This window comes from Nicotiana attenuata, unplaced genomic scaffold (genome assembly GCF_001879085.1).
Source record: "Nicotiana attenuata strain UT unplaced genomic scaffold, NIATTr2, whole genome shotgun sequence".
In the NCBI taxonomy this organism is placed as follows: Eukaryota; Viridiplantae; Streptophyta; class Magnoliopsida; order Solanales; family Solanaceae; genus Nicotiana; species Nicotiana attenuata.
In genome coordinates, this window is record NW_017672737.1 from 46,003 (window position 1) to 58,495 (window position 12,493).

The 12,493-nt window shown below is 36.3% G+C and overlaps 1 protein-coding gene across 1 annotated transcript; it reads left to right on the plus strand.

The window, feature by feature from the left end:
• The first annotated feature begins 10,041 nt into the window (after nucleotides 1-10,041).
• LOC109214328 lies at nucleotides 10,042-11,066 on the plus strand. The gene has a single exon (XM_019378241.1). The coding sequence runs from the start codon at nucleotides 10,088-10,090 to the stop codon at nucleotides 10,685-10,687; it is 600 nt and encodes a 199-aa protein (XP_019233786.1). The 5' UTR covers nucleotides 10,042-10,087; the 3' UTR covers nucleotides 10,688-11,066.
• The last annotated feature ends 1,427 nt before the right edge of the window (nucleotides 11,067-12,493 follow it).

Below are 12,493 nucleotides of genomic sequence, written 5' to 3' on the forward strand. Positions count from 1 at the left end.
AGGATCTTCAATCTGGCTCGAGCTAACCTGCTCACATGTGTTGTGATGGCACGGGTAGGTGCACGAGGTGTTAAACAATGATTTTGGGGCAACTGCGGAGCAGTTCTTGGCACATTCGAGGACGAACGTATGTTTAAGTGGGGGAGAATGTAATGACCCGACCGATCGTTTTGAGCTCTAACATGTCGTTCGGCGGTTTGAGGCCTTGAGTAGCTTTAGTTCATGTTTTATGACTTGTATGCGTAGTCGAAATTGAATCTCGGGAAGTTCAGAGTTGATTCGGATGGAAAATTCTAATTTCGGAACCTTTAAGTTGGAAGAATTGACTAAGGTTTGACTTTTGAGTAAACAACCTCGGAATCGGGATTTGAATGTTCCAGTAGGTTCGTATGATGATTTCAGACTTGGGCGTATGTTCGGTTTGAGTATCGGGTGGTCCGGAAGCATTTCGGCGCTTATTATGGAAGGTTGGCATCTTGAAGGTTTAAGAATTTCCTAAGTTTGGTTTGAAGTAGGCTATGGTGTTATCGATGTCTGTTTGGGGTTCCGAGCGTTGGAATAGGTTCGTATTGATTTATGACTTGTGCGCAAAATTTGGCGTCATTCCAGAATGTTTGATATAATTCAGACGCGTTCGTCCAAGTTTAAAAGTTTGAAAGTTTAAAGAAAGGTTTCAATCATTGATTCATGATTTTGATGTTATTTGTGTCGTTTCAAACCTTTGGTAAAGTTTGTATAAGGCATTGGGACTTGTTGGTGTGATTGGATGGGGTCTCGGGGGCCCGGGTGCGAATTGGATTGAAAATGGATCGAGTTTGGACTTGGGAGAAGTGTAGAGGCAGCTGGGATCTGGTGCAATCGCATCTGCCTAGAAGGGGCCGCAGGTGCGAGCCCGAAGGTGCGGCGTTGTGGTCACAGAAGCGACATTTGGACTGAGCTGGGATGGCCGCAGATGCAAAGAATACTCTCCAGAAGCGGAATGCGAGCGGGCAGCGGAGGTCGCAGAAGCGGAAGGTCTCCAGAATGTGCGAGTGCGCATGAGCGTGGGGTTGACCGCGGAAGCAGTCGCGCAGGAGCGGAATATGGTCCGCAGAAGCGGATTTTCCTGGCTTGGGGAGAACCGCACATGCGTTGGATTTTTCCGCAGGTGCGGCTAGTGGTACGTTGGTGCGAAAGTCGCTGAGCAGTGGTGCTTTTAAATCGAGACTTGGCTCTTATTTCTCTCATTTTCTCTTGGGTTGATCGAAGTTGAGGAGCTATATAGAGGAGTTTGCCATCGAGCAACTTGAGGTAAGTAATTCCCACCTATTGCAAGTTAAATACTTGAATTAAATATAGATCTTAACATGAAAATTTATGGAAATTAGTAGAAATTTTGAGATTTTGAAGAAGAAAAAACCTGGAAATTGGTATTTTTGGACTTTTACCACGAAAGTGGACATGGAATTAGGAATATATTATATATTTGAGTCCGCGGTGTTATGGGTAAAGTATATTTTCGAAAACTTTCGAAATCCGGGCACGTGGGTTGGCTTTATTGACTGTTCGAGCGGACTTGGGAATTTTTGTGAATTAGTTAACTATGATGTTGGGGTATATTTTTCATGGTTGTTTGACTACTTTGGATCGATGGGCTTCCGGTTTTAGGTGTTAGAGAGGATTTGGAGCCGGTTGTGGAACTTCGGAGCAAGGTAAGTCTCATGTCTAACCTTGTAAGGAGAAACCACCATCTAGGTGATGTAATTGTTATGTGCTACTAGTTGTGGGTACTGCGTACGCACAAGGTGACGAGAGTCCGTACGTAGCTAAAGCATGTTTACGTCCGGGTAGACTTAGAACTTTATCATGTAATATTTGAATTAATTGAACTCCTTTTGCAAGCTTAAATAATTGAATTTAGAATGAAAATTGATTTAGAGATACATACATACATACATATATATATACATATATATATATATATATATATATATATATATATATATATATATATATATATATATGTATATATATATATATGTATGTAAGTGGCCGAGTTTTTTTTACTACATTGAGTTATTGGCAAATTATTTGAGAAACAGTAAAGGTTATATTCGCTTTGTGGTCATGTACTGTATCGTAAGCATGCGTCTCGTAATTCGATGATTTTCTTCCTTTCTTGTGGAGCGGGCCAAACACCTCGGCCGTATAATAGATGCATCTATGGTTCGTGTCGCTCGACCCTCGACAGTGTACGCATTATTCTGGATCGGGCTGAACGACCTCAGCATAATCGTGCGTTATATCGCTAGAAGTTCGAATATTCACGAGATTATCCTTCCACTGATGCCCTGCAATTTATATGGTATTTCCTTATCCGTTTGATACTGGTACTTGATACATCTGAGCTGTTAAGATAGAATACGAGCCTGAGAAATCTATATCTTTAAAAGAAATATTTGGAACGTTGTGTAACTTATAGTTTACCCCATTATTATTGTTGTGCTTCTTATCTGCTTATGATTTATCATATTGTTTTATTGGATCTCTAGTAAGTGTCGATGTCGACCCCTCGTCACTACTTCTCCGGGGTTAGGCTAGATACTTACTGGGTACGCGTTGATTTACGTACTCATACTGCACTTCTGCACTAAATGTGCAGGGTCTGACAGGTTTATTTGGTGGCCATCTCGGCGCGTAGGCGCAGCTGTTGAGGAGACTTTATGGTGAGCTGCATTCCAGGCTACATTTCGCAACCCACAGAGTCCCTATCGTATTATTTATTTTTTCCTGTCTTATTTACATTCCAGACAGATGTTGTATTATTGTCGTACTCCTTAGTAAACGCCCATGCACTTGAGACACCGTATTTTGGGATACTCTAGTGGTTGTTTATGGGTTCAACTTGGTATTGTCATCTATTATTTTACATCTTACTAATATTTTAAGTATTCGTGATTTTTAAACGCATTGACTCATTACTTAATAAGACTCATGATTTTAAAAATAATAAAATGAATAACTGAGTTGATAGTTCACCGTTGGCTTGCCTAACAGCGACGTTGGGCGCCATCATGATCTATATAGGAAAACTGGATCGTGACAATTACATAATATTTATACCTTTATTCATGCCACCTGCCGCCTGTGTCCAAATTGCAGTCATATCCTCCGGGGCCGGCTGAGTTCCTTCGGGCCGAGTTTGTCACCATGCATCAAGATCAATATGATACTTGTCCTAAAATAAAAATAATACATGTTATATAAATAAAATAAACCAAGAGGGAAAAATAATATAGCGTTGGTGTTGGGATCATACAAATGTCTCTGAAGCACACGGTTCGACCCATCCTTTTCTTGTGTCCTCCTCCTTCTTCTTCTTCTTCTTCTTCTTCTTGTGAGTCTCTGCAAAGACCTTAGCTTAAGTCACATCTGGTTCCACATATCTACACGTATCCAATCAGGCTTGGTGCCACCTCTCCTAGAAACATGATGTGAATCTGTTATCTACTTCTGTGTTCTCTTCTCGAAGTTCTCATTCACTAGATTTTCAAGTGCAGGCTGTCATACACACCTAACCTGCAAAATTGAATAAATAATATTAGACGAATGAGGATAAGTATTAATAAAAATTAATTTATTCTTACCTTAAATTGTTGCCACATATTCATTCTGATCTGGTACGACATCTATCTCCAGGAATTCCACGGCTCATGAAAAAATGGCTTCATAGATTCCATCACCATATGCGGCCTGAAAGGATGGCAAAAACCTACATTTAAATTAACATACAAAAAATTTCACTAAATTCATTACATGCAAAATTTTATTGAAAGATTTTAAAAGGAAATTGAAGGAAAACTCACTCGTCGCCAGGGGAAACGACAATCAGCCGATGAAGATGATCGTATTGTATAGTCCCTCCAGTACACTATCTAACGGTTTCGGCAACTGTAGAAGTACTGGTAGATGGGAATGCAGCTACGTGAGAGCTCCCAATATCCAAGTTAGATATACTTGGAATCGATGATGATGGAGATGATAATTGAGTGGGCGATGTATGAGGCATAAAAGATGAACCACCATGCTGACTACTATGATAGATCGGGGATACAATCGGTGGTCAGCTACCGAACTGACTAGCAGGATCACGCGGGGAAGAAGCTGGGAAATGAGGCGTGAGATCTTCTTCTTTTTATCATTTGTGGTATCCTTGTAACGAGGCTTGTTACAAAATTTGCAGTTCTCTAGAGATGCATCATCCTTATATAAAATAACATGCAACCATTCTCACAACAATGAATCCTCTCTGATGATAGACCCAACTTGGAAACCAATTTTTTTGCCATGTGAAAATCTTTGGGTAGGTCAATATTAGGGGGAGGGGGGGGGGGCTGGACAGGGGAAAGGGAGCGGGTGAGGGAGAGGGAGAGATATCATACCTTATATGGTTAGATTAGAGGAGAAAATCAAGAAATAGAGCAGGTGGGGGCAGAAGAGGAGAGGGGAGAAGAGGGAAAAAAACTAGAGAAGAAAGAAGAAAAAACGGGTTAGGGCTGCATTAAAATAGATTTGCGACCGAATCGGTCGAAACATTTAATTTTATTTTTATTTTTAATTTTTGCGACTGATTCAGTCGGAAACCATTCGCGGTATTTTCTGTGTGATTGAGTGACTGAATCAGTCGCAATTTGGAGCCAAAAATTTAAAAAAAAAATAACATGTATTTTTAATAAATTTTCCGACCGAATCAGTCGAAAATTGCGACTGAATTAGAAACTATTTTTGTCATTTTATCGTTTAAAAAAATATATCAATTTTAACTAGAGGACAACTCGTGAGAATTAAGCTCAAACATGAAAGAAGTACGAAGCAGGATATCGAGAAATTTTATAAAATAGAGATAATATTTACCAATGAACAGGGAAGAAGAAACGTAGCATGAATCATGATTTCAAATTTTCAACTTCCCGTGGCCGACTGAATAGTATATAATTGTGAAGTTTTGAAAATTCAAAAGACAATTAATAAAATTTTAAATGAATTAGTTGGAGATCACACATCAATTAGAAGAATCTAAAACCAAATACATTAACTAAATGCAGTCGAGCAGGGAGCCATTAATAGATTCAAGCAATTAATTATATAGTAGAAAAATATAAGAATTTTAAAGAAAAAAGTTACGTACTACTTAATCAACGTGTTTGCTTTTTTTAATTACCAGGGCATCTTTTTCAGTTAATGAGGACGTATTAACATCTCATGACAAAGACTACTTTACTAAACCGTTCAGTCTTTATTTTTCTTCTTTTAATAAATAAAAAAAAAGTTAGTTGCATGCCTTTTCCCCTTGTATATTATTATGGTTGCAATATTTTCAGTTTAAATTATCACCCTAAGTAAAAGTATTTTATTAGTATATAGTGTAAGTTATATATATTGAAAATATAAAAATTCTTATACTATCAACACAAATAATTACTTAGCTATAACAGATTATTACTTTATTTTCTTAGTTAATGTATCGAGGTGCCATTTAATGTTACTGGTGGCTAAACTCAAACTTTAATAAAGGCCTTAGAAGGAGATTTTGATAGGACTCACATATATCATTATGTGATTTAAGAATCTGACCGAAACAAAAAAGCGAAATAAATAAAAAAGAATGTGTACTTCAAATTAATTACATAGCCAATTTGGACATTAATTAGTTGCTGAAAATCGAGTATTTGGAGTTGAAATTGAAAAGAATATTTCAAAATTGACGTTGTTTTTGGAAGACTTGAAATCGTGTAATAACAAAATTAGTCAAATAAATTATATACTTTGCACACAATATAATAGTACCTACTAATTAATTTTGGAGCGTCAAAATTTTTCGGCACTTGGTTTTAAGGTTAAGCTGGCACCAACTGCATCAAGCTTCATATGGAAGCCAACCAGTAGTGGAGGCAAGATTTTTATTAACAAAAATTAAAATATAAAAAGATAAATATTACAAAAACATAAAGGAGATTCAACTTATAGTATATATACATTAAAAAAATTACTTACCTACATAATGCCTTGTTCCCTCGAAAGGGTGTCAATTGACACACCTTGATATAAGTGGCTCCGCCACTAAGGTTAGGGTAACTTAATAGTTCAAATATTATTTACACCGTAGGTGTGCAGAAAATAATATATACTATATATTTTTTTTTGATTTCCCATCTGGTGTCTGATACTCGTATTGGAGCCCGACTATATTCGGATTCATGCTGGGTAAGGCCCCATTCGAGGGGAAGCGCTCCCTACCAAAGATTTTTCTATATCCAGGACTCGAATCCGAGACTTCTGGTTAAGAGAGGAGCTGCTCCATCCGTTGCACCACATCCTTTGGTGGTTACTTATGTTTGGCTTAATGTATGCATATTTTGATGTATATTGTTGTGCTCATGTCTAGTAGATTACGGATGTATAATATAATGATTTGTGCTAATTTATGGTACTTCTATATGTAGGAATCATTGGGATGTGATTTGGGACGAAAAATGTGCGAATTAGAGCGAAAATGGGAAGAAAAGGCAAAAGTGCACATTCGAGGGCCACAGGCAGCGTGGGGCGCTACCTGTGGCGCTCAAAACAGAATGCTAAAAAGTTAGCGCCATGGCCAGCGCCCCACGCTGTGCGGGACGCTCAAAACGTGAACATGTCTTATTTCGATAGGGACTCGGTTATTTCGACCCCAAGACGTCCCCAACTCATATAAAAGCCAACCTAAACCTATTTTGAGGGGTGGAACGTTTTTTAGAGTAACTCTTGACAAAGGGAGAGCACAGAGCCGCCGTGGAGGCCATGTTTCATCTTTTCTTCCACCAAACTTAGTAATTTTTATGTTTCTTTGTATGATTTGTTGTTTGGCTACCATGTCTATGTGGAGCTAAACTTCACGTTCTAGGGTTGTGGTTCTTTCATGACTATTGTTATTCGAATATTGATTTTGATTTCTTAGTTTATCATATTGGTATATTTATTCAATCCTGTGCTTAATTATTTGATTGCTTGATCACCAATTGAATACTATCTACGAATCTAGAGTTGAACTCGAAAGTGGGAATTCTAGATTGCATATAAGATTAAGTAGGGCAAGTTCTTTAACCTGGGCATCGGGGAATGGATTCGCGGTTAGGATAGACATACACCTAATTGCCTTGCTTGATTGATTTACAGGAATTACAAATGCGTTCTTGCTAGTTCTAATTCCATAGACATATAGGCATTAGGTTAGCTTGAATAGGCGAATAAGAACTCGACTGATTCTTATGAGCAATATTAACCCTATCAACTAATAACCAGATAAATTAAGTAGTCAATTCAATTGAAGAATACAATAGGATTGTTAGATAGCCCATAACCCTAGATCGTTTTCATCGCATTGGTAACATAAAAATCTGTTATCCTTTTGTTCAGGGTTCATTATTTGTTTTCTTGTTATTATAATCAGATTAGAGTCATATACTTCTAGGTTTAATTTTTATTTAAATAATTAGGATAGTCTAATTTTGTTAATAGTTAATCACAAGTCCTTGTGGGTTCGACATCCAACTTTTAGTCACTTTATTGCTTGACGACCACTTACGTGTGCGTTTGGTCACAACAGTTACTATGCAGTTAGTTTTAGAGAGGGATTAAATTAATGGAGGTAGTAGGAGTCAATGACGCTAACCCAGCAACATCAAGTTAAATACTAGAGGAACAATCCTACCTTTGTTTTAATGGAAATGTGAAGTCAACACTAGAGAAAATGGTCTTTAATGAATAGGTGTTGCACTATTTTGGTCCTTAGACATATACCACTTGCCATTATAGTCCTTCATGTATGGTGAGATTGAGTCAAGATTTGAAGTATATATATAGCTTCAGGATTCTAGTTCTTTTAAGTTACTAGATTCTAAACTAATAATATGTACATATTCAATAAATTTCTGAAAACAAATACAGAATTTGAATCAAAATTACTAGGTTCAGCCGAATCCGTAACCAGTCCACTAGCTCAGCCGCTGAGAGTATGCAAAAAAGTTAGATACTCATATATAGTCCTAAACCCTAAATATTAACGGTTAACCTCACAACATCTGTTAAAATAACTGAGAAACCAAATATGAGTTGTACCAAACTAATACGGATTATTGCCTTTTGGTACTAACACTGAACTGCAAACCCAACCGATCAACTAATTAAGAACTAAACAAAATATATATTGGAGATTAACCTCAAGATCATGGGTAAGTTCTATGTGCAACTCTTTAACGAGATCTTCTCCAAAATTTTCATCATAGTCCATAACCCGGTCACGAGGGACGTACGTATAATTTCTTGTAAGCAATGTCAATATTTATAAAAGAATAGAATAAATAACATTATTTATCACATTTCTAGACAGGGAGTAGCCTTAGACCAATGTTTTTGTTGAGTTTTAAATTAGAAGAGATCTAAAATTCAGTTTTACCTAACTACAATTTTTGATAATAGTGGTTCTTTCAACTGTTTGCCAAAAATATATTGTAGCTGAGGTTCGAACCTCCGACCTCTAAGAGCAAAATCAAAAATTTAACCAACGTGACAAGCAACAATTTGAGTCAAATTGTGTCTTTTTTTTTCTCTTGGTGTTGTCGCACAGTATCAATATGCGACACCGCTTTGTTTCACGTGCATCTACCCTTGCCCGTCACGGGTTCAAATCGTGGAAACACCCACTAATATTTATATTAGGGTCTGTTGTCTACATTATATTACACCTCTTGGAGTGCAGCATTTTCCCGGACTCAACGTAGGCTGCCTTTAGTCCATAAGCCAACATTTTCTATGAACCAAAATTGATGTGATACAAATTCTTGTTTGTTCCCCATCCTCTTAACAGTAACCATCAACAGTACCAAATCCACCAAGAACCAAAAAGATCATTTTCTCATGTTCAAACTAATAAACACATGGTAAATTTCAATCACTTTTCTAGCAAATCTTGATATTAATCAGTCTGTTTCATGCAAAAAAAAAAAAAAAAGATTTTTTCTTTTTCGAAGCAAAAAGACAAGATACTAATTAAATTGATTGCTTATTACAGTGAGTTAAGAATCACTGTCGAGTTCATGCAAAAAATAGAATAAGAGGTTCTAATTTCCACTCTTTGTTTGATCACGTATTCAGGAAAACGTCGCCATCGAATATAAAACTAAAAATCTAAACTAATTCATAAATTTTAGGTAGGCTGCATTTGCTCATTTTCTTTACTAGTTATTATAGCTGCTGGCCAACAGTATTAAATCTTATTTCCTAAATAGTACACGACATACTAGCTAATTAACACACCAAAAATGCACCATGCAGTTCTTGGTTGAATTTAAATTAGAGTTTAAGTTATATATATTGTCACTGTAACGAATTTTTACACCTTTACGTCCACACGCGAGGTTAGATGTTTGGGAGTGAAACTCACTAGTTTTTGTTCATACAGTGTATTTGTGTTAAAAAAAAATTATTAAATATGTACAAAAAAAATTTAAAACCTAGTTATTAGTACTTGAAGTCATCGTTTTAAAATTTAGAACCCATTATTATGTGGAAATTCTGGTTCCGCCCGTTGTTACAGATACTCTATTTTATTTTCAAGATTACAAATCTCGTATTTTAAGTAGGCTTACCAAAAAATATTTTTCGATGATCCGAAAGTTCTTTATATTGACGGTGTACAAAACTTAAAACTCATAATAAATAAATAAATCAACATCACTTCTTCTGTTGAGACATTGCATTCTATTTTTATAAACAGCACAAGTCCATTGACTTATTCTGCATGCTCTTGCTCGTACCTCTATATATTAACTACTCTTCAATTCAATAGTACCCCTTATTGAAAACCTTCTTAATATATATTTAATTTGCAGTGGACTAAATGAATGGTACAGTACTATATTCAATCATGGATATTTAGAAATCTTCTTTTCCTTCTCTTCTTCTTCATCCAAGAAACAAAGAGAGGGGATAGGTCGGGATTTATCAATCGAAGCAGTAGACAATATACCTTGATATTCTCGATCATTCTTTGATTCAACGCATCGCTACAGAAATGGTGAGTGATGGTAGCAATGATCGTCCTCAATATTTACAAGATTTTCTTTTAATTAAAGATGATGACAAATTCTTTTCAAGACTTTTATCTAAGGAAAATTCAAATAAAGGTGAGTCTTCTTTTAAGTTTTATTATTATGAAGGATCTTGTTCTAGTTCAATTCCATTTCATTGGGAATCTGAACCAGGTACACCTAAACATTCATTTGCAAATACTATTCTCAATCCTCCACTTACTCCTCCACCTTCATATCAATCAATTTCACACTTAAAATCTTTGCAAAAAGTTCATTCAAAACGCAAATTTTATCACTCTATTTTCTCAAAGAGAATTAATCATTCACCATCAATTATTTCTCCTACATCGTCTTGTTCGTCATCTTTTTCCATGTCTTCGATGCCATTGTTCGCGTATTCTAATCCAACGAACCTCCAGAGTTCGCGGAAGGGAGGTACTTCGCCAACTTCTACACACTGGTTTGGTTCAAGAACGGGAAATATGAAGCGTTTTCGAGTTAATTACTACTACTCTATGAAGAAAGTGAAGAAATTGTTGTTGTCATTTACTCGTATCCGTGCTTCTAGGAATATAAAATGATTGGAACAGACTCAGCTTTACTGTCAGCAGAAACAGATTCGGAATTTAGACTTCATGAATTAACAATAATTGCGTGTTCTCTCTCTATATGTATGTTTTTAATTTTTCTTTCACATATATACGTGGTTCGAGTCAGAAGCAATAAGTTCAGTAGAACCTACTGCGAGTGGCTAGATATATGCCACGGGTCACCATGTTGTTCATCTTGAGTGAATTGTAATGTGTTTCTAATTTCCTGCTCTAAATGTATGTTCAAAATATCCATGGAACAAATATGTCTAGATAAATTTCTCTTTTCTGTTTCATTGTTGTGATGGATACTGTCAAGATAAATTTGATACTATGTCTTGAATCGTTACTAATTAAAGTTTGAATTGTCTAATTTAGTCTTTACAATCTTTTCCTCAATTTATATATTTTCCCATTTATTTTCTAGATCTGTTCTTAACTTTGATCAAGGAAATTTCACGGATGAGAAGTATCAACAGGGTTTCCAATAATCTCCATTTTTTTCATTTTGTTCATGCAATTCAAAAGAAGAAGTTTGTAGGTAGAAACTTCAGAAAGAGTGGGACAGCTGAATATAATATATGATCAGTCAATCAAACAAGTTGGAAGTTTAATACATTGAGGTTCTTATGGTCAGAATTATCTATGCCGGTGGGAAGTAACAGGTAGCCAATGAAATAATCGAAACGTGCGTACATTAATTTGAACACCACCGTCATAAAAAATAAAAATAAAACATGCCAAACAACAGAAAACACAAGTTGCGAAATAGCTCTTTCTTGCCTCTTCAAATACTGTCAATATGTCTGTTGGAAATTTTAAAAAGAGAAAAGAGCCCGGAACCTATTAATCCAATAAAGATAGTTCGGTTGGTTTGATTCCCAATATAATAGAGTTTATCTTAGCCAATATTAATATCCAATAGATTGTTTAACTGATTTCATAGAAAAATGTCACGAGCGGGAAAGAGATAGGGGAGGGGGAGCTGGTTGTAATTGAGACACGTTTTTCGGATGGACGATATGGATTTTTTCGAGATAGTTAACCACTTTTTTAACCGTGAGAGGGTGGATGTAATTCAGCCCGAACGAACTGAGAGGGAGGTCATTCAGAACCCGCTGGCTCCAGAACGAGGGGGGGAGGGTGGGTCAGAACCTGCTGGCTCCTGTTCGTGCCCTTGTGGTGCTGCATGGACTCAAGTGATTTCTGTAGTCGTGCATGGAGCTTGTTTGCTGAGCTCCTGTTCGTGCCCTTTTGGTTTTGTTGTGTTGCAGAAAGTTGGGGGTGACCTTTCTCTTCTGGGAGAGGCCGTGGGCATTATTCCCTCATCATGAGTGTCATAGCCTTCGTTGATAGCGTTCATGAGGTTGAAGGGAACGTTATCTATTGCCCTCATTCTGTTTCCTTGGTTACCTGCCATAAAAAATTTGTACGCACATAAAAGAGAGATAAACCTTGTGGTTTGTTAGATTAACAAGTCAAGTGAGTTATAGATCTAATGAAAACTAAAAGATTGGATGAGAAAATCCCCACAGACGGTACCAAAGTATTTGACCCAAAATTTAGATCTAGGTTTAAACAATTATATTTTCTAATATAACAGAGTTAATCTTAGCCAATATTTATATCCAAAAGATTGTTTAATTAATTTGTAGCAAAATGTCACGAGTTCCGTTCATATAGCAATGAATGTGCAACAGTAAACAATATTCAATGTCCCAAGAACAAAGAGTATAACATTGAATAGTAATAAATGATATATAATGGTATTTATGTAAATAAATGCAAGCGAGTTTA

What these genes read in the sequence shown, in the direction of transcription:
- LOC109214328 (XM_019378241.1), top strand. Translation starts at nt 10,088, where the DNA reads ATGGTGAGTGATGGTAGCAATGATCGTCCTCAATATTTACAAGATTTT.